The following is a 19,709-nucleotide window of genomic DNA, read 5'->3' as shown; positions in this document are numbered from 1 at the left end:
AACCTCTGGTTAAGGATCACAGTGGATGGTTCCCAGTATAAAATCTAATCTGGTGGTTGGTATAGCAACAGGATGACAAGGTGTTTAAAATAAATTCTGTTCTTAGCCATCTTTGGTACCAGATGAGTTTTTTTTTTTTTTTTTTTAAGTCACATCATCAACAGGTGCTGTGTTCTCTGAGGAAAATGATGGCAGGCATCTCGCTGATCCTCAGACAGCAAAGGCAACTGAATCTTTGAGGGACACATCTGGACAGAGGTGGGTTTGTTTCCTGAAAGGTGGATGCTGCTCCAAAGTTGTTCCCCCACATGAACCAAATGCCGTGTTGCAAAATGGGCTCCACTTTAATCAAATAAATGTAAAAAAACAAAAACAAAAACCATAAAAGCAGAGAAAACAACCTTAAAATCATTTAAAAAGTTAGTTTCAATCAAATAAATAAATAAATCAGCCATGGGCTACATTCTGACATAATGGGAATCTTTGTTTATCTTAGAAGCACAGTTTTGGGAATTTACAATTATGATGTTAATTTATCATAACTGTGTTCACGGATCTTAAAAGACTTCCCTCATATTGAAACATGTCATGCCACTTTAAAGCCTTCTTGAAAAGCTTTAATTTCAGTTGTCACCAGGATAAAAAACAAACAACAACAACAAAAACAGCATGTATACAACCCCCACCAACACCACCTCCTTTAATTTTTTGAAATTTGCCCTGACCTTTCATTGCTGCACATTTATGTTTTCTTACATTCCATATTGAAAAAACGAACATCACAGTGCATCAATATTTAACATGCCGTACTCGTTACTTTAAGTTTTATGTACATTTTGGACCAAATGAGCTAAAATGAGTCTTTAATTGGTTCTTCTAATACCGTTGTACTTAAACCCTTGTAAGGGAACAAAACCTTCACTCCTGTTTCTGTTTCTTATTGGCAATATTCACTAAACTATTACTTTGTCACTGTGAATGTACTTTGTGTTGATTCAATACAGCTTTTTGTTAAAAAAAGCCCCACCAATGTGTCATGTGGCTCATAGCGATAACCTTTGCTATCTATGCAGCTATACTGAATGCTAGCGTACAGATAACAACACACTTAAAATTATACTCCTGCCATCATCTTTACTGAATGAGAAGGCTACAGATTTCAAGTCTGTGTCCTGTAAGTGCCCTGACTCTATATTTTGTGTTTAGTTTAGCATGGCAGGATGCTAATACTAATTAGCTCTATACATTGTATCCTATCCATTAGGCTGATGGCAAAATCGTTTGCCTTCCAGCACCTCATTTTTATAGAGTGTCTGATTTAATAATAGGCATATCTGTTATCTTCAATGCTTGCTTTTTATGCACTTTAGGTCTTGCTGCTGCACTTCTTGCCTGTGGATGTCACGATCCTGGCTCTCTGACCCAGCGTTTTCAGTTTACGTTTTGAGTTCACAAGTTATTCCTTGAAATATGTTGAGTAATAGGATTATAATTTGGTTCCCTTACATTTGGTCTAGTTGTGTTTCACTTAGGTCTTCTGTGTTAGTTTGTCATGTTTCTTGTCTTCTTGTTCATGTTATCATGGTTGTGTTATCATGCCTATGCTGTTTCCTGTTTTATTTTGAAAGTCTGTGTCCTATGTCAGTATAGTCGGCTTTGCTTCCTTTTCTCGTTGAGTCAGATTAGCCTCAGCTGTTTCCCCATGTGTTTCCACTTCCCCTGATCACCTTCTGTGTGTATTTAGTCTGTGTGTTTCTTGCTGTGGTTCCAAGTTTCGTGTCAGAGTTCTTCATGTTGTTTTTTTAAGTTCTTCCACTTTAGGTTAATGTTTAGTTTTGGCTCGCCTTTTGTTAATATCAAGTCTTGTTCCACATTCTTTTGTGTCTGCATTTGATCTGCTATTCACAATTCATACAGTCTGCTTCGGCACACTGTTCCCTGTAGGTGCAGACCCATACCATGAAACATAAATTGCTGCAGACAGAAATAACAATTTTCCTTTGACTAAAGTGGACCCAGCTGAAATAAGACTTTGAGTTAGTGATGCTGCTTGATTAAAGGGATAATCAGTGTGGTTGCAGTGCATCCCAAGGGGAGCATGAATGTGAGTTTTCACAACAAGTCATCCAGATGTTATTTGATCCATCTTTCCATGTATCCAATTCAGGGTCATATCCCAGCTGTCACAGAGGCACACCTCTGGGTACACCCTCGAAAGGTCACCAGTCTGTCGCAGGCTAACACACAGTGATAGACAACCATTCACACCTACAGTCAATGTAGAATCACCAGTTAACCTAACCCCACTAACTGCATGTGTTCAGAACCCACTTTATTTGATGTTTTACAAAATATCAAAGTCGTCAACCAATCCATGGCACTAAAGCAGGGTTAGGGAACGTAGAGAGAGAGAGAAAGAGAGAGATGGTGTCCTGCAGGTTTTAGATGTCACCCTGGGTCACCACACCTGAATCAAATGATTAGTTCATTACCAGGCCTCTGGAGAACTTCAAGACATGCTGAGGAGCTAATTTATCCATTTAAATCAGCTGTGTTGGATCAAGGACACATCTAAAACCTGCAGGACACCGGCTCTCGAGGCCTGGAGTTGCCGACCCCTGCACTAAAGGAACGGTCTAAGTCATGACGATCAATCCAGCTAATCCAGTTTGAACCAGTGGACTGGTCTAAAGACCAACAAACCTTACAGTGTTACCAAACCTAAAGCCCCTTTGACAGGGCCAAAACCCTGTAATTATGAAACAGACTTTTATTAATCATCCTTTTATCTCAATAAATCTTTATTGTGCTATGTGCCATGCATCTTTGCTTCCTGACTGAAATGTTAAAGGTACAGAGAACAGCCATCTCTCTGGGTTAGAAATTGAGATGATTAATTAACTCTCTGATGTCTCCAAAGGAAGCAGTTTCAAGCTATCAGTGATGATATATTGGCGCATCTGAGCACCCTCAAATTCTGGTACAATCAAGCGTCTCAAACTGTGAGCTGAGCAGTAGTTCATTGCTAGCCAGAGGATTCAGTACTGCTGTGCTGTCAGTTCTACACTGATCGTTACCATAGACAGCGATGAGGCCTTTTAAACCTTACTGTATACTAACATCAATCTCATCAGTTTATCATGCTATATGTTATGTGTCACTCTGTAACTCTTACAGAGTGACACATGCTGCACGTGTGCTGCGAGGTGTGTGATGAAATAGGCCTGTGAACAGAACAAAAGCTCTAACACAAAGTAAAGTATTATCATGGAGTCCAATCCTTTATTCTATACTAGCATAAGTATACGCTGCATTTCATCACAGAGGTAATGCATCACCTGAGCATGCTCAGGACCACCAATCAAACACGCCAACCTTGTTTAAAGACCAACAGGTGCATGGTGGTGGACATGCTCAAGCTGGGATTTCTACATTTATTGAGATGCTGCCTCAGTTGTGCATGTTTCTAGATAAATGAGGAGCACAGAGAGAACTTTTAAATGAGTCATGTATGGATGTAACATAATTTAAAGAGCCAACTTTCAAGAAGATATAAAGTGCCTGGTGTCTAAAAAAAATTTAAGGAAATATTATTGGTTTGCCCTGAAATGCCTCTTACCAGACACAGTGAGAGGTTTTAGTGGCCTATAGAGCTGTATCATCACAGTGTATAGTTTTTGGTCACTCTTTACTTTATGGCACACTAATAAAGGTACCGACTTATACTTTGTATTAACCCTTTAAGGCCTGAACCATAAATTTATAGCTAGAAAATTCAAATTTTTTTATTGAACCTACTAACAAATTAAAAAATTAAAAGAAATTAAATATAAATTTAATACATCTGGAGTTTGTGCAAAAAGATTGCTCGCAGTTTATCTTACATAAAAACATATAAGGGAGTTAGGATTTAAAAAAAGTCACACTCATGTTATAAATGTCTCAAAAACTGATGTCAACTAAGATACGTGGCATTACAGGGTTAAATTAGACAAAACTAGAAATAGGTTCTTTATTATACATAAGCGCACACAGGAAATCCCTAGCTAGACACTTTACAGCTAAATTAGCGACTGTTTGGAAAGTGCATGCTATTAGAACTGTCGCAGCAGTGCATGTAGCATGCAGAGAGCAGCCACTGGTTGTCTCTACATGCTCTAGCACTGGTCTGCTAAATGGATAACTATGTTAGCCCAAGCGACAACCTCCAGAGCTGAAAGCTGAAGCTAGTAAGCTAGTAAGGAAATGCTAGCATGTTAGCTTTGCTAGCGAACACTGGAGGCTGACTCAAAATGCGAGTCATTTGATTCAAAATCATGTTTACAGCCGGGCATAACAATCATTTTCAGCCCCTATGGATAATTTCCCCATTTATAACAACTCTAGTGGAGCTGAAGCTTTATTTATCTCATCATCCTGACGACTGGGGTTGTCGGTGTGGCCTCGTTAACTGACAAGTGTCCACACACGGAAAATGTGGCTGATTAGTGTCTGCTAGGCCTCACCTTCACTAATTAGAGTCACTGCACTAGACATTTTTGTGGTGTTTTTGCTGTGTGTAATATGTTTTGTCATTCATATTACACACAGTGTCAATGGGACACTGAATTTAAATCCTCTCATTTATTTTGTTGATTTTTTTTTTCATCTGCAGCTTCAAGGCTTTAGAATTTGCAGATTACCTGCAATCACTGTAGCTACTGTGGAAAAAACATAAAAGGTGACCACTTATTAGGTGTTTCATTTGCACACTTAAGAGTTAATTAATTTAGGAACTATCCGTTTCAATGAGTTGAAGTGCTTTGATTTCTTTTTTCCACAGTTTTTCTTTGCTCGTTGTCGCTTGTGATTTCAGTTTCGTGAGCAGATGAAAGCAGTGTAGGTTGGTACTGAGGCAGTGTTGGTTTGGATGATTGGAGGGCTAAGAGAACAGCATTTCTTCAGGGAATAGCTTGCGTGAGCTTGGGAACAGAAACCAGATTCCCTTTTTCAGATTGTGGCAGTATGTACAAATTGAGGTTCAATGATTGACAGTAAAAACAGGAGGTCAAGGGCCAATCAAACGATCGCAGGAAAGGGTATTTCTATGGTTTCATTTGTCCAGAATCTCTCGCTGCTATACGTTTTTTTTTTTTTTTAAACAGGAAAGCACGACAGATGAAAAGACTCCCCTTTCACGTTTTATTCAAAAGGGTCCTTGAGGAGAAAACAGCCTGTTGTTTGGAGGTATGTGCTTTGCAGAGTGTTTGAGGTTGGAGGAAAAAAAATCAAGATGTTTAGCCTTGCTATTCATCTCATTGTTCAGTTAGAAGTCATTTACGCAGGTCCTGCTTTTGTTAAAATAGCGGGGGAGCAGGTCAGCGAGAAAATGAAACACTAATTTTCAAAAGAAAATCAGCTTTTTTATCTGGCTTTATCTCAGTAATTGATGCAGTCTTAGAAAAAAAATCGTGCACTGACCAACAAGATAAACTTACTTACCGTGACAATGATGGCAGGTAATCATGAGTGTCTTCATATCTATCTGTCTATCTATCTATAAATTTTGGATTAGCCAGCCCTTATTCACAAAATATAATTACTACTGTAATTATATTTTCAATAAACTCATCAATGACTTTCTATCCTTGACATTTTAGTGCTGCATGTGCGTCATTCCATTTCCATTTGCTTCCAAGACCCAGTGTAGCAGCATTGCAGAAGATACGTCCAATTATCTGCAGCCAAACTTAGAAGGGCAAGGGCCAATCAAATAATCAGTGTGAAGAACCCTTGTCCACATTAATTTTGCCTGAGGATCTCACCTGAGGGCTATTGCTTTTTCAACATGAGAGCCTCTCTGAAGGGGCTCTGAGAGACGGAGTCATCCTGTTTGATGGGTTCTTTGGGGAGTGATGGAGAGATGTGGCTGGTCTGTCAGTATAGCACTTCTGGTAATGTTTGTTTGCATTGTTTCAGTCAGTCAAATTATATATTTAGATCCTGACATTTTACCGTCCATACTCCCATCAGTGGAGAGTACCGTTGGGCTATTAAGTAGGCCTGATCTATGACCACAGTAAACACTTTCCTGACAAGCTAGTGGTCTCAATCAGTAGTTTCAAGACTTACTGGAAACAACATGGTGTTCATTTTTTGGTCCTTAGTAGAGTCAAAAACAGAGTTGAACTTATGACTGACAAGTAGCTACTGTGGGAGCATGCAGTGCACCCTGTTTTGTCAGTCAGATCCATTGCTTGCTTGAAAGCTCCACTTTTAAATTCTGCACAATACAAAGCACTCAGAATGGGAGTTCAGTAACTGATGAGTGGTTGAGGAACCCAGTAAGAGACCAAGTCATTACCCTGGTCTCCAAATCCAGTTGCCCATTAACAAGATGGGGTTGTGTGCGTTTGCATTTGTAGCAGATGTGAAATGGACGACTGCGTTGTGACAACAGACACGGACTGGCTGGAAACAGGGTTTATTCCTATAAAACAGAGTGCAGCAGCAAAATCAGTGTCACACAGCGGCAGCAGGCTTCTCCTCACCCAGTGTGGAGTCCGTACAGCTCTGCTTGCATCATATAAAAGAAAATACAACTTATCAAAATAATAATTTTCACAACCGCCACTTCAAAATCAAATATTACAGTGGGGTAAAACAGAGACAATTATGGAATCACTAACAATAACGTATAACATTCAAATTCCCATTAAAATAGGTCAATTGCATAATACATATTCAAACAACTTTTTAACTCTTCCCAACATGGCTGAAGATACTGCTCAGAGCACAGCCTCGGGACATGAGCTCATTATACACATAAAACAAAAACTACACATTTACACATACCTATAAAACAGAGTGCAGCAGCAAAATCAGTGTCACACAGCGGCAGCAGGCTTCTCCTCACCCTGTTTAACACAAGTCAGTTCCACACAAACGGATGATACAACAGATAAAGCGCAGTTCCAAATATCATTTTTCTCACTCAAAGCGATTGAAAACACTTTGAGAGCTTTTAACCCTAGGAGCCAATACTTAACAAAGACAAATACACCGAATTTATATGGATAATTTAGTACAGGGAGAAGAGCTACAGAAAGCGTGCCTCACCAGTGTGGAGTCCGTACAGCTCTGGCTAGGAAACCCCACACCCGCAATGTGGCCGCAGGTGGCGTTACACTGATTAATGTCCCACTTCAACAATAACACACGGAACCTTAGTTCCACAAAAATAAAGTTCACACAATAAAAAAGTATAACCTATGTACAATACAGTTTTGAGAATGTTCACAATTCGTACATTATATCTCAGCTACATACTCCCCCCTGAACTTCTCAAAACCCGTTAGGTAAGGGTGAGCAACTGAGCGTCACATATAACAATTCGTAACTGTCAGTGATCTGGAAATTCACTACCCGGTGATACGTGCAACAAATATGTTTCCCAACTCATGGGGAAAGTAAACAGAAGAAAGTTGGCCAGACCCCCTAATGTTTACTCGCAAGAGAAAGTGCCTTATACACTATCCTGAACAAACAACACGGTAACAGCTACTATATGATGAATAGTACTCTGAGCTGAAGACAATCTCAAAATAGGTGTTAACATCTGACATGAAAATCACCCAACATATAAAACAAGTAGCCCTCACAGAAACAAGTTCTTGGCAAAGCTGCTCACTACATTGCCTGTTTGTAGGTTTCTTTGCTTCATAGTCTGGATTAACCTATTCACAGGCTTCACTATTCGACCCACTCTCGTCCTGATCTGGCCTGCTGCATTACTTGGGGGTACACCACCATGTTTCACGAGGCTCCCAACCTCGCTGACTGGCTGACTTTCAGGGTAACTGATACTTGGTAGTGTTCCCTCCTCAACTGGGGTAGTGCAAGCCCTGCTGTTGTTGTCATCATCTACTTCAGGGTAAGCAGCTACTTCACTACTGGCACTGTCACTGTCCTGATGCTCCTCATCATCCAACTGCGCACAGACACTGTCTCCAATACTGTCACACTCTTGGGGTCCTCTAGGAGCCGGGACACAGTCATCCGTCATCTGAGCCACCCAACGGGCTGTGCGTTCAGTACAATCGTCCTCAGGATCAGCGACAGGGGATTCTCCATCAGATTGACTCTGCTCCTGGCCGAGTTCTGATTCACTGGCAAAAGACATCTCTGGTTCGCCCTCGGACTCTATGGGCAGGAAATTAGCCTGCAAAAGCAAGTTCCTATGGACAACTTTCTCCTGTCCACTCTTGACGTTCCTGATGCGATACGTGTGGCATGTGGGGTTCTTGGAGATCACAGTGTAGATGGTCGACTCCCACCTATCAGCTAACTTCCTACGACCCCGTTCGCCCTTGTTTGCCAAAAGGACACGATCTCCTTCCTCAATGTCAACACCTTTCTGCTTTTTGTTGTACAGGTCTGCTTGACGCTGCTGACTAGCTCTGGTGTTAGTCTGGGCCAATGCGAGTGCTTCTCTGAGGTCATCTCTCATCCTTTTTACATAACTGTCATAGTCTGTTACATCATTGTCCCTTGCAACATTGTGAAACATGACATCCACTGGTAACCTGGGGATACGCCCGTACATTAGGAAGAACGGTGCGTAACCAGTGGACTCATGAGCGGTGCAGTTGTAGACAAAGGTCAATGTCTGCAACATCTGAGGCCACTTGTGCTTCTCCCTCGGAGGTAGGGCTCTGATCATATTTCCCAAGGTCCTGTTAAACCTTTCGGTGTGACCGTTACCCATAGGGTGGTAAGGTGTCGTTCTTGACTTCTGCACCCCGGCCACTTGCAGCAGCTCTTGGATCAACTCACTCTCAAAATTGGCGCCCTGGTCTGAATGGATCCTTTGAGGGAAGCCATAGACACAGAAATATCTGTCCCACAACTGGCGCGCAACTTGTTTTGCCGTCTGATCTGAGCACTGGAAAGCATGGGCCATCTTGGTGAAATGGTCAGTCACTACTAGAACATCCACATTCTTGCCCCTGTGATCCTCTGCGGACCAGAAGTCTATGCAGACGAGCTCAAGAGGACCGGTAGTTTTAATGCTTTCAAGAGGAGCCCTCCCCTCAGGCTCGAGTGTTTTGCTGACAACACAACGTTTACAGCACTTGACATGCTCGCGAATGTCATGCTCCATGTTGATCCAGAAAAATCTCTGCCTGGCTAGGTACAGAGTTCTGCTTTGGCCCTGATGGCCAGCATCATCATGGACACCTGACAGGACTTGACTGATTAATGTGGATGGGGTCACGTACTGATGGCGCTTTTTGCCAGTGAGCAGGTCTTTGCTCACTCTGTACAGGATACCATCCAACACTTTCAACTTTTCCCACTGTTTCATCGTCTTTTGCGCTCTGTGCGACAGGTGAGCTCTTTCTCTACGTGATGGACGCCGACCACGTACGACGAACGGAATGACTTGAGACAGTGTCACATCTGCTCTCTGCTCCTCCTGTAGCTCCTGGAGCGAGAAGGCAGACAAGGTGTTCTGGCCTAGTGAGGGAAACCGATCTAGCTCTTGAGTCAACCAGGAGATTGCTCTCTGTTTTGAGCCTTGGTCCCACTCAGCGTGGCCTGCGAAGACTGCGGAAACTTCATCATTAGTCAGGGAACAACACCCTAGGCTCTCTGCAGGGGCCAAACACTCAACACTTTGGTGGTTGGCACTGAGCCTGAATGCATCCTGAACCGAGATTTCTTTGACCTGTTGCGACTCCTCTAACAGGGTTGCATAGGGTTCAGTCATGAGTCTCTGACTAACACGGTTGTGAACGAATGGCTGCCTGCTCAGTGCATCTGCAACGACATTTTTACTGCCAGGAATGTACTTGATGCTGAAGTCGTAGGGGGACAGCTTTGACACCCACCTCTGTTCACATGCATCAAGCTTGGGCTTCGTGAGAATATATGTTAGGGGGTTATTGTCTGTCCAGACGGTAAAGCTATGCCCCTTCAACCAGTGGCTGAATTTGTCACAGACAGACCACTTTAGCGCCAGAAACTCAAGGCGATGGGCGGGATAGTTTCTCTGTGCACGGGCGAGGGCCTTGCTGGCAAATGCAACGGGACGTGCTTTACTCTCGCCCTCTTGGACTTGTGACAGCACAGCACCCAAGCCGTCCTGTGAAGCGTCTGTCGACAAGATAAATGGTTTGTTGAAATCAGGGTGAGCAAGCACAACGGAGTCAAGGAGTGCAGCCTTCAAGCGTTCAAACGAGTCAACATGCTCCTTCTTCCAATCACTTGGGCTGAGCCTCCGGAAAGAAGCAGCACCTCGGGCATTTACTTTCTTTCCTTTAGGAGCGGCAGTCAGGGTAAAAAGGGGTCTGGCAATCTTAGAACAGTCCTGTATGAAGTGTTGGTAATACATTACCATACCCAGAAACGACTTTATCTTCTTCTGGGATGGCGTAACCCCGTCCTCCATCATGAGATCAGCCTCTGAGATAGCGGTGATCGCCTTAACCTTGTCAGGATCGGTCAAAACCCCGCCTTCAGTCACAACATGGCCCAGAAATCTCACACTCCTTCGGAGCAGATGACATTTTTTGGGGGCCAGCTTCAGTCCATGGGCACGTAGTCTGCTAAACACAATCTCCAACCTCCTGAGAGCCTCTGCTTCATTGGGTGCATAAACAAGCAGGTCGTCCAGGTAGCACAGCAGGGTTAGGAAATTCTGGTCACCAAATATGCCCATCATGAGACGCATGAAGCTCGCCGGACTGTTGCACAGGCCTTGGGGGAGTCTGTTAAACTCGTAGAGCCCCATTGGTGTTGTGAAGGCCGTTAGCTTTTTGTCCTCCTCTGCCATCTCAATATTGTAGAAGCCAGAGGTGAGATCCATGGCACTGAAAATTGCGTTACCTCCCAGGGCTGCTAGACAGTCTGACTGGTGGGGCAAGGGATGGGCATCCTTGACTGTGCGTGCGTTCAACCAGCGGTAGTCCACGCATATTCTGAGATCTCCATTCTTCTTCCACACCAGTACCAGTGGGGACGCCCACTCACTGTTGGATTTGCGGATCAGCTCTCGCTCCTCCATCTCTGTGAGCACCTGCCGCAACTTGTGGTACTGCCCTGGAGGGACGCGCCGATAAGGAAGTCTGAACGGCCTGTCGTCAGACAAATGGATGCGATGGACAAAATCCTTTGCCAGTCCACAGTCCAGCTTACCCTTGGAAAAGACATCCTCATACCTGTGGATCAGTTGCAGTACCTGAGCCTTCCAGTGGTCTGAGACTTCACAAGAGTCGAGGTCTAGGTCCTCCAACCCCATCTTCTGCAAGCTGTCACGCAGGCTAGGGCAGGAGGGAGGGCTACTCTGTGCGTCACTACACACTGTCTGGCTCTGGACCCTAAGGGTCTCACTTGGGTTTTGGTCAGAAGCCACTTCGAGATCTTCAACAGCTACACAAGCGGAAGCATCTGCTACCTTAGCGTTTCGTCTCAATGTGATAGGCTTATCACATGTGTTCAGGATTCGAACAGGGACCCACCTATCGCCACTCATAGAAACCACAGTTCTACAGACAATGACACCTTTTTTATGAGTTTGCGATTTTGGTGGTTCAACCAGAATGGCGCTGCCCTCGGAAAGGGGTGATGACGCTGGCAGTCTGCCCCATACAAGGTGCTCTTGCTTGGGGAGTAGAGTCACTGCCTGAGCTAGTTTGACAGTGCCAATGACATCTGGCATTTTGTCACCCCTCCACCGGTTAATGCCAGACAGCATATTCAGAAACTGCACTATTTCAGGCGCTTCTGCTGATTCGGGTTTGCTCAGGACTTGCCAGAAATGGGGGGACAGCCTGAAGTGTCTGAGGAGGTGTTTGATAACATTTGTCCCTAAAATCAACTGATCTTTCTGACCGGGGACCACTAGGGCAGGCACTCTGAACGTACAATCATACACTTCCATTTTCAACTCGCATATACTCTTGGGTTTAACCTGAACTCCACCACAGCCCACTAGCACAATGTCGGTACGAGTGTCGCTTAATTCCAATGCGACCCCAGCGCTCTTTAACTCTCGCTCCGCCTCTTCGCTCAAGGTACACGCCATGGAACCTGTATCAAGAAGGGCCTGCAAAGAGACTTTGTCATTCACCAATGCATTCGTGTAAAATAGGCTGTCTGCCTCATCAAGTCTTACTATATTCTGGGAAAGTACAACAGTACCAGGTGGGGCACACTTCAGGCTTTCTTTGTATACAGTCTGTATGTCATCACTGGGATTGAGGGTTTCACACTCTTCGCTCACACTGTCCCCTCTCAAGTGCAAGCACCCTAGTTTCCCTGGGGATTATTTTGCTGGGTAATGGGCTCAGCTGCTCTGGGGCAGTCTTTCCTCTGATGCCCAACCTCCAGGCAACCTAGACATCTCCTCTCTCTCATGCAGTGAGTGCGGGTGGAATGTGAGCTATTGCCACAAACCTGGCACGAAGGGAACCTGGCTGAGGCTAGAGGCTGTGGTCTAATTACGGGGTGGACAGGCTGGTTGGAGCGCTCTAACACCCTCTCCAGCATACTGAGCACGCGGTCTAGAGCACTTGGGTCTGAAGCGGCAGCTCCAGCAGCCTTACCCGGGCTGTCCTGGGAACATTTTACTGTACCTACTTGGGCATGGTTCAGTTCAAACTCAGGCGACTCGCTTGTGGTTGTCGCAGTGGCCACGAGGAGGGGATGGGGTCTGGCAGAGCCCAGGCTCTTCTTTTTTGCATGACACTCTCTTTGGTGTTCATCAATGGCTTCCTGAACCTCCATTACTGTCCATTTACTGATGGGCTTACATTTGAAAACACAGGCGAGGCTGGGATCAGGACAATTTCTGATAAACATCATGGCTATCTCTGCCTCCATGTTCTCCATTTTGCCTCCCTGACGCTGTAAATGCTTGTCAGCTGCCTCAGCAGCGATATTAAGCCTCACCCAATAGTCTACTGGGGTCTCTTTTGCAACTGCTTGGGTGGCATAGAAGTCAGCCAGTGGTTGACAGGAGCCAGGACTATCACTAAAATAACGCCTGAGTATGGCATAGATGGTCTCAGGGTTGGTCACTACACCAGAACATGAGTTACTTTTCAAACCCACCTTAACAATGTTTTTAGCTCTGCCGAGGAGGTGGTTTAAGACTTCATCCACCTGCACAGCTCTAGACAACCCTCTCTTCTCTAAGTACACTTCCATCATGTCTATCCACTCATGAACAGAGTACTTATCCGCATCATCACCTCTGTACATAGGTGGGTCTTTGATATCTTGTCGGACCACTAAGTTCACTTTGGAGAGGTCGAGAGTGGTGTCAGGGCTCTTAACTTTGGGGGACTCGGCTGGAGCTGTCTGGTTTGGACCAAGTGGGACTTGACTGGATAGTAGCCGGCTAGCGATTGATTCACCTATCTGGGTTCCCAATTCACCAATGAGCTCACGTAGCTCTTTGTGTGTGCTGTCGTCGCTCAAAGCAGGGGTTGAGGACTGGCGCTCATGAGCTTTATTTCGAATAATGTCATCTGACTCTGCTGGCTCATCACGCGACATTATAGACCTGTCTCTCACTTCATCTGCCCCAGACAGTCTCCAACCTCTCCCAGCAACTGGCGTGAAAAGGTTAAAGGAGTCTTGGCCCCTACCAGCCATGTTGCTTACAGGAGGTTAGCAATAACTACAAAGGGGATCAGAAACAAAAGGAATACAAAAATACCTATCACTCAGAAAAATACAACACAAGTAAACACGGCTCAGTTAGACTCTAACAGGTGTAACTGGGAGAAATGCCTACTAACAGAACACTGGAAATTTTTTGCTGACCCACAGAATAATTTTACTTATATTACAGGTGTCGGAAGTGTTCAGCTCAACCTCAGCGATCGGCAGCGGCTGATCAGATGCATCCGGGTCACGGCACCACTTTTATGTAGCAGATGTGAAATGGACGACTGCGTTGTGACAACAGACACGGACTGGCTGGAAACAGGGTTTATTCCTATAAAACAGAGTGCAGCAGCAAAATCAGTGTCACACAGCGGCAGCAGGCTTCTCCTCACCCAGTGTGGAGTCCGTACAGCTCTGCTTGCATCATATAAAAGAAAATACAACTTATCAAAATAATAATTTTCACAACCGCCACTTCAAAATCAAATATTACAGTGGGGTAAAACAGAGACAATTATGGAATCACTAACAATAACGTATAACATTCAAATTCCCATTAAAATAGGTCAATTGCATAATACATATTCAAACAACTTTTTAACTCTTCCCAACATGGCTGAAGATACTGCTCAGAGCACAGCCTCGGGACATGAGCTCATTATACACATAAAACAAAAACTACACATTTACACATACCTATAAAACAGAGTGCAGCAGCAAAATCAGTGTCACACAGCGGCAGCAGGCTTCTCCTCACCCTGTTTAACACAAGTCAGTTCCACACAAACGGATGATACAACAGATAAAGCGCAGTTCCAAATATCATTTTTCTCACTCAAAGCGATTGAAAACACTTTGAGAGCTTTTAACCCTAGGAGCCAATACTTAACAAAGACAAATACACCGAATTTATATGGATAATTTAGTACAGGGAGAAGAGCTACAGAAAGCGTGCCTCACCAGTGTGGAGTCCGTACAGCTCTGGCTAGGAAACCCCACACCCGCAATGTGGCCGCAGGTGGCGTTACACTGATTAATGTCCCACTTCAACAATAACACACGGAACCTTAGTTCCACAAAAATAAAGTTCACACAATAAAAAAGTATAACCTATGTACAATACAGTTTTGAGAATGTTCACAATTCGTACATTATATCTCAGCTACACATTCACAGAGGCCTTTACACGTGAATCACAGGTGCCAAAGCCATCCACTATCAATGTGTAGTTATGAACCAGTGTTGGGAAGGTTACTTTAATTCACGTTACTCAGTGAATACTTTGGATTACTTAAAACACTGTCATGCTTTTTACAACTACATGAATGTACTATTGCTGTGTGATTTATTAGTATTACTGAAGGATACTCACCATACCAATACCAACTAGATTTATAAATCTTAATATAAAATGAGTAACAGTAGGGTGGACATTAGGTAAGGCTGCACTTTTTGCAGCGATCTCATATAGAAAACTATTCTGTGCGTATATATGCTTAAGATGGAAAAACAACTATAATGCTCAGAGCTTTGCATGGAGGACAAAAATAAGTACAAAAAAAGTCAAAAGGAAGATTTTGTGCAAAAAGGGCAAAGAGCTGGCGTTTGATAAGCACAACTGTACAAACCCTGATTTAGGGGAAAAAATAACCCATTTCAAACAGAAAAGAGCTGTAGTAATCGCAGTGTCAGACAGTCAGGAAATGCAGCGAAATTGCAGTACAGTGTTTGTCAGGACTACCTGTCTTCAGGTCCCTGCTTTTAAGCAGTTGTCCAGGTAAGTCGAAAACAGCAGCGGAAAAGCTTTTCACGTCCTTGTACAAACAAGTCTGATAACTGTTTGAATAATCTGTGTGTTCACGAGGACCAAGACGTCACTGCTTTTGGTTGTAACATCCATGGAAGCAGGAGGCTGCACTCAGACCAGGTGTAAACATGTTTTTGAAAAGCCAGCAATCAGTGACATGAATCACTTGTCTCTGCGGCCTACACAGCAATGTGCAAAGTGTCGCTAAAAGCCTTGTTTACTGTATAAACCTTATTGTTGCATTGTAGCTAACATTATTAAAGAGGACCTGTTATCTTTTTTAAGGTGCCTTCCTTGTAATTTCCTTTTTGGTGAACTAGTTGGTGGGATGACAAAGAACGGCAAGCATGCACCTGAGGAGTGAGTTACAGCAGCACTAAATGAGGTGGGACAGAAAGACACACCTGCAAATTTCACCACAGGCTTGGATACATATGCGTCACATATTTAGTGGGAAAATGACTCAGGCAAGCCTAGAATTTGTCAAAGTAATCTCAGAGTTTCAACTGGAGGAACAGCTAAAAGAAAAAGAGGTTTTCTTCTCACCCCTCATATATCCATACTGCTCTACAAGATTAGGAAATAACAGCATAACACACAGTGCAGATTGAGATTATTGTAGCAGAGGGAGCAACGCGCCACCTCAAGTTATCTTATGGGAAAGCAGAAGGAGTTTGTGGTGCAAGACGTTGCTGCAACACTGGAGAAAATAAAGCTGAAGAAGTCTAGATGAGAAGGTGTCTGGGGAACATGCTCAGCACATGCTGTCCATTCTTCAGAGACAAGTGAAAGTGATACTAGAAGCTGTCAGTCATGTCAGTTAACAGTAGTATGCTTGCTAATGTTGGCAGACACATTACAAGTGACAGACATGGCACGCAGAGAAACTTGAATTGTAAGCTGTGGGAGAAATTTACAACAGCAGGGATGGTGGAATCTCTGCTGTTCTTCGGGGGGGGGACCGTTGAAACCTTATTTGGGGGAAAAGTGAGCAAACATGTTGAGCAGTTTTATCAGAGCTGATTGGAGAGCCTGCACATGCAGTGAATTTGGATATTGCTTCTCACATAAGCATCTGCAGGTGTGTCAGGATGGCTGATGAGAGGTGACGTGCTTCTAGGTTTCTGACTATAGTCATTTGTGCTACACATATACACAATTGTTGCTTCCAAAAGCTCTTGTTTCATTTTTATGTAATCCTCACTATTAGTATTTGATCTGTTTCTTACGCGCCTTGATATTTACGCTCCTTGCCCTGTTAGCATGATTCTGCTCTGAACATTAATAATGTTAATGTTTAGACAAGGCAATACATGTAAATGACTGCATTCCACATAAAAGCACACATACAGCACTTAACTTGGACATGACATGGGTGTATTTTCACCACTATAATCTAATAAAAACATTTAAAGTTAGTTAGTAAGCCTACGTCCACACAACCCTGGATAAACCTGAAAACGGCGCTTTCGTCTGAAAACGCTCCACGTCCACACTATCGTTTTCAGTCATTTTCACAGAGTTGTGCGTCCACATTGAAATGGCTGAAAACGCTTACGTTCCAGTACTGCGCATGTGTGAAACGCAAGACGATTCGACCTGCCTCATTTCTGTCTGCCGTTTATTTACTTTCCTGCTCTTTGAAACATTGCTGCAAACAATGAGGCGGAGTTGTTGCTGCGAGTATCACAAACGTAAAAAGTTTGAGGAAAGGAATTTGAGGAATAGCTATCTGGAGCATGTAGAACCTGATATTAATCTTTAATAGGGCTGTCAAAATTGCGAGCAAACCAAACAACTGCTGTGTAATGCCCTCCGCTATCTTAGTTTAGTTGGTCACATGACTGCATCACATGACTAAAATGTGTCATTGTTTTCGAAAAGGCTCCGGGTTCGCTGACCACACTGCGACGCGAAAACGGCATTTTCAAATGTATCCGCTTTGGAGAGCGTTTTCAAAATGCTGCGTTTTCCTTGAACGAAAATGCCGTCTCAGTGTGGACGGACGGCCAAAACGGAGAGAAAAAGATGCGTTTTCGTTTGAAAACGCATTAGTGTGGACATGGCCTAAAAGAGCAGCTAACTAGATCTCACAGGCCTAGAGGTCAATCAGTGATCCCTAGCGTACCTAGATGCAAGGGAAAAGTGTGTATTCCTCACCTCTTAGGCAAGTGGTCTGTCTGCATAATTGATTGAAAGTCTCAGTCATGCAGGCCTAGAGGCTGGTGAGTCATCCCCCTGGGAAATATGTTCTCCACTTAAGGGGATAAAAGTTTCGCCTTTTGAAATGTGTTGGTCTCAGCGATGAGGCTCAACTTTTACTTTGAAACCAAGTGGTCTCAGTTTGCTTTTCACCTTTCACAGCGTTGCTGCCGCTCGGCTAGCAGTCTCCGATGCAAACAATAGGTGACCGCTGCCAACCTGCTAGAAACCAACGCGAAGAGGCTTTCCTTGCAGCATCACATACCTCATTGCAACCAGTTTGAACTAGTGACTGCCTTCAAGCTCAAGCAGCCATTCTCCAACAGACTTGGAGTTTTCCCTAGCGACCAGTGGTTGCTAGGGGTGGTCCACTTGGGCCATAGCTCAGTTACTTGGAAAGTCAGTTTTAGTGATGCTTGATTGATAACCACTTGCCACCCATCCTATACTGACATGCTGAAAGATATTATTTATTTTTCACAACTATAATGAATTCTTTCACACTGTTGTCACCCTTTATAGTGTCATAAGTATCACAATAATAAATGCTGCATCAGTAACTGATTTTGAATCTTGGCACAGATTATGGTGATGGTCTCATCTGAAGGTTAGGCCAGAGCCAGATTCACAGTTCTCTAAATAAAGTCTTATTTGGTTTTCTGATTAAGTCATAGCTGCAATCAAATTTTATTGTCAGTCCATTTTATAAATGAAGCTCTGGGACTTCCTTGCCATTCCTTTCACTGACAGGTCTAATGAGCAGTGAAGCAGACATAATTATCAATATGCAAATTGATATCGGGCCAGTGAATTTGCACCCACACCAACAAAGGCAGAGATTCATAAAATGCAACTGTGTGTATTCACGGCTTCATAAATCTGATTGAAAGAATGCGAAAGCGACAATTGCTATGAGAACATCTGGTGCAATTACCTGCCTCATCAGTGAAGACAAAGTCATTTTTAGACAAGCCCAGTGTTTCCGTATTACATCCGACTTCACCGAATTGTCATCTGTGTAACATACAGACCTGATCATGAACCACAGAGAGGCCACTCTCATCCGCTGTCTGTCTGTATACATCAAAGCCCGATGTGCCATCTGTTATTTTAATATATCGCTAAAGGATTATGTAAACACCAAGAAAATGAAGAAAACTGGTGTAAGATTGGCAAAACTCAAAATGCTCAGGGTCAGAATTTTATTAAACCTACATCTGTAAAATCTCTGCTGAATATGTCTTTATCCACCTGTGCTTTCATGGTAGAAACACAACAGGTGTTTTGTCTTTATTGTCTTCTTATCTGCCTACTTCTATTCCAACTACTTTGCTGGAACTATTTAAAACAAATCAGTGGATACAGTCTTTGAGGCTGTCTCAGTGTTTTTAACAGCTTCAGATTAGACAGTATCAACAATGCAGAGCCTCCATTTTTAGTTAATATTACAATGTAATCAGAATTTCCATTATACTGATTATTACAGACTATTGCAGGCCTTTAAAAACACCTACACAGCTATAACCAGACTAAAAGGAAGAGATGGTTTTAACTAATAAGGCCGATAACACAAGCTGGCATATTTACTCAGTTTCTTTTATTTCTAAATTATTTTTTTCCTCCAAAGCAACACATAGAGGCACTACACAAAGACTAAATCATCTCACAGTAAAAATGTATAAATGCTGTTATGTAGAGCAAACTGAAACTACTTTAAACTGTTGTGACAAAAAGAATGAAAAGCGGCCAGTCAACATAAAAAGATCCACAGACTTTGAGCCCCAGGTGACATTATAGTAGCTTTATAGGCTGATGACTCCGTTTGAGCACAGACACGAGATTTATGTTGCATTTTGGCTGAATGAATGAGCCTCAAAAGGCATATCCACCAGGGGAAAGAGCACTCCTAACATCCATTAGCAGCCTAGATGGCTAATTAGCAGCTAGTCAGCAGTGGCACATCGTCCCTTGGCTTGTAAGTTCCAGTTAGCAGCACAGGTGCTAATAAGCCCATGTGCTAGAAGACATTTTGACATGTCATCGC

General features: G+C 43.4%; 2 protein-coding genes across 2 annotated transcripts in view; one reads left to right on the top strand and one right to left on the bottom strand.

The window, feature by feature from the left end:
• Positions 1-19,709, top strand: part of doc2b (double C2-like domains, beta) — a 193,234-nt gene that overhangs the window by 30,702 nt on the left and 142,823 nt on the right. The gene's annotated exons all lie outside the window — the stretch shown is intronic.
• Positions 12,292-14,823, bottom strand: LOC146661191 (uncharacterized). The gene is made up of 2 exons (XM_085421618.1): positions 14,353-14,823; positions 12,292-13,987 (listed from the first exon to the last, which is right to left on the bottom strand). The coding sequence occupies exon 2, from the start codon at positions 13,639-13,641 to the stop codon at positions 12,292-12,294; it is 1,350 nt and encodes a 449-aa protein (XP_085277744.1). The 5' UTR covers positions 13,642-13,987; positions 14,353-14,823.

This window comes from Rhamphochromis longiceps, linkage group LG10 (genome assembly GCF_057381845.1).
Source record: "Rhamphochromis longiceps isolate RC_006_pf linkage group LG10, R_longiceps_female_GT1.1, whole genome shotgun sequence".
NCBI lineage: Eukaryota > Metazoa > Chordata > Actinopteri > Cichliformes > Cichlidae > Rhamphochromis > Rhamphochromis longiceps.
The sequence above is the reverse complement of the archived record's forward strand: the minus strand, read 5'-3'. Positions and strand labels throughout refer to the sequence as shown.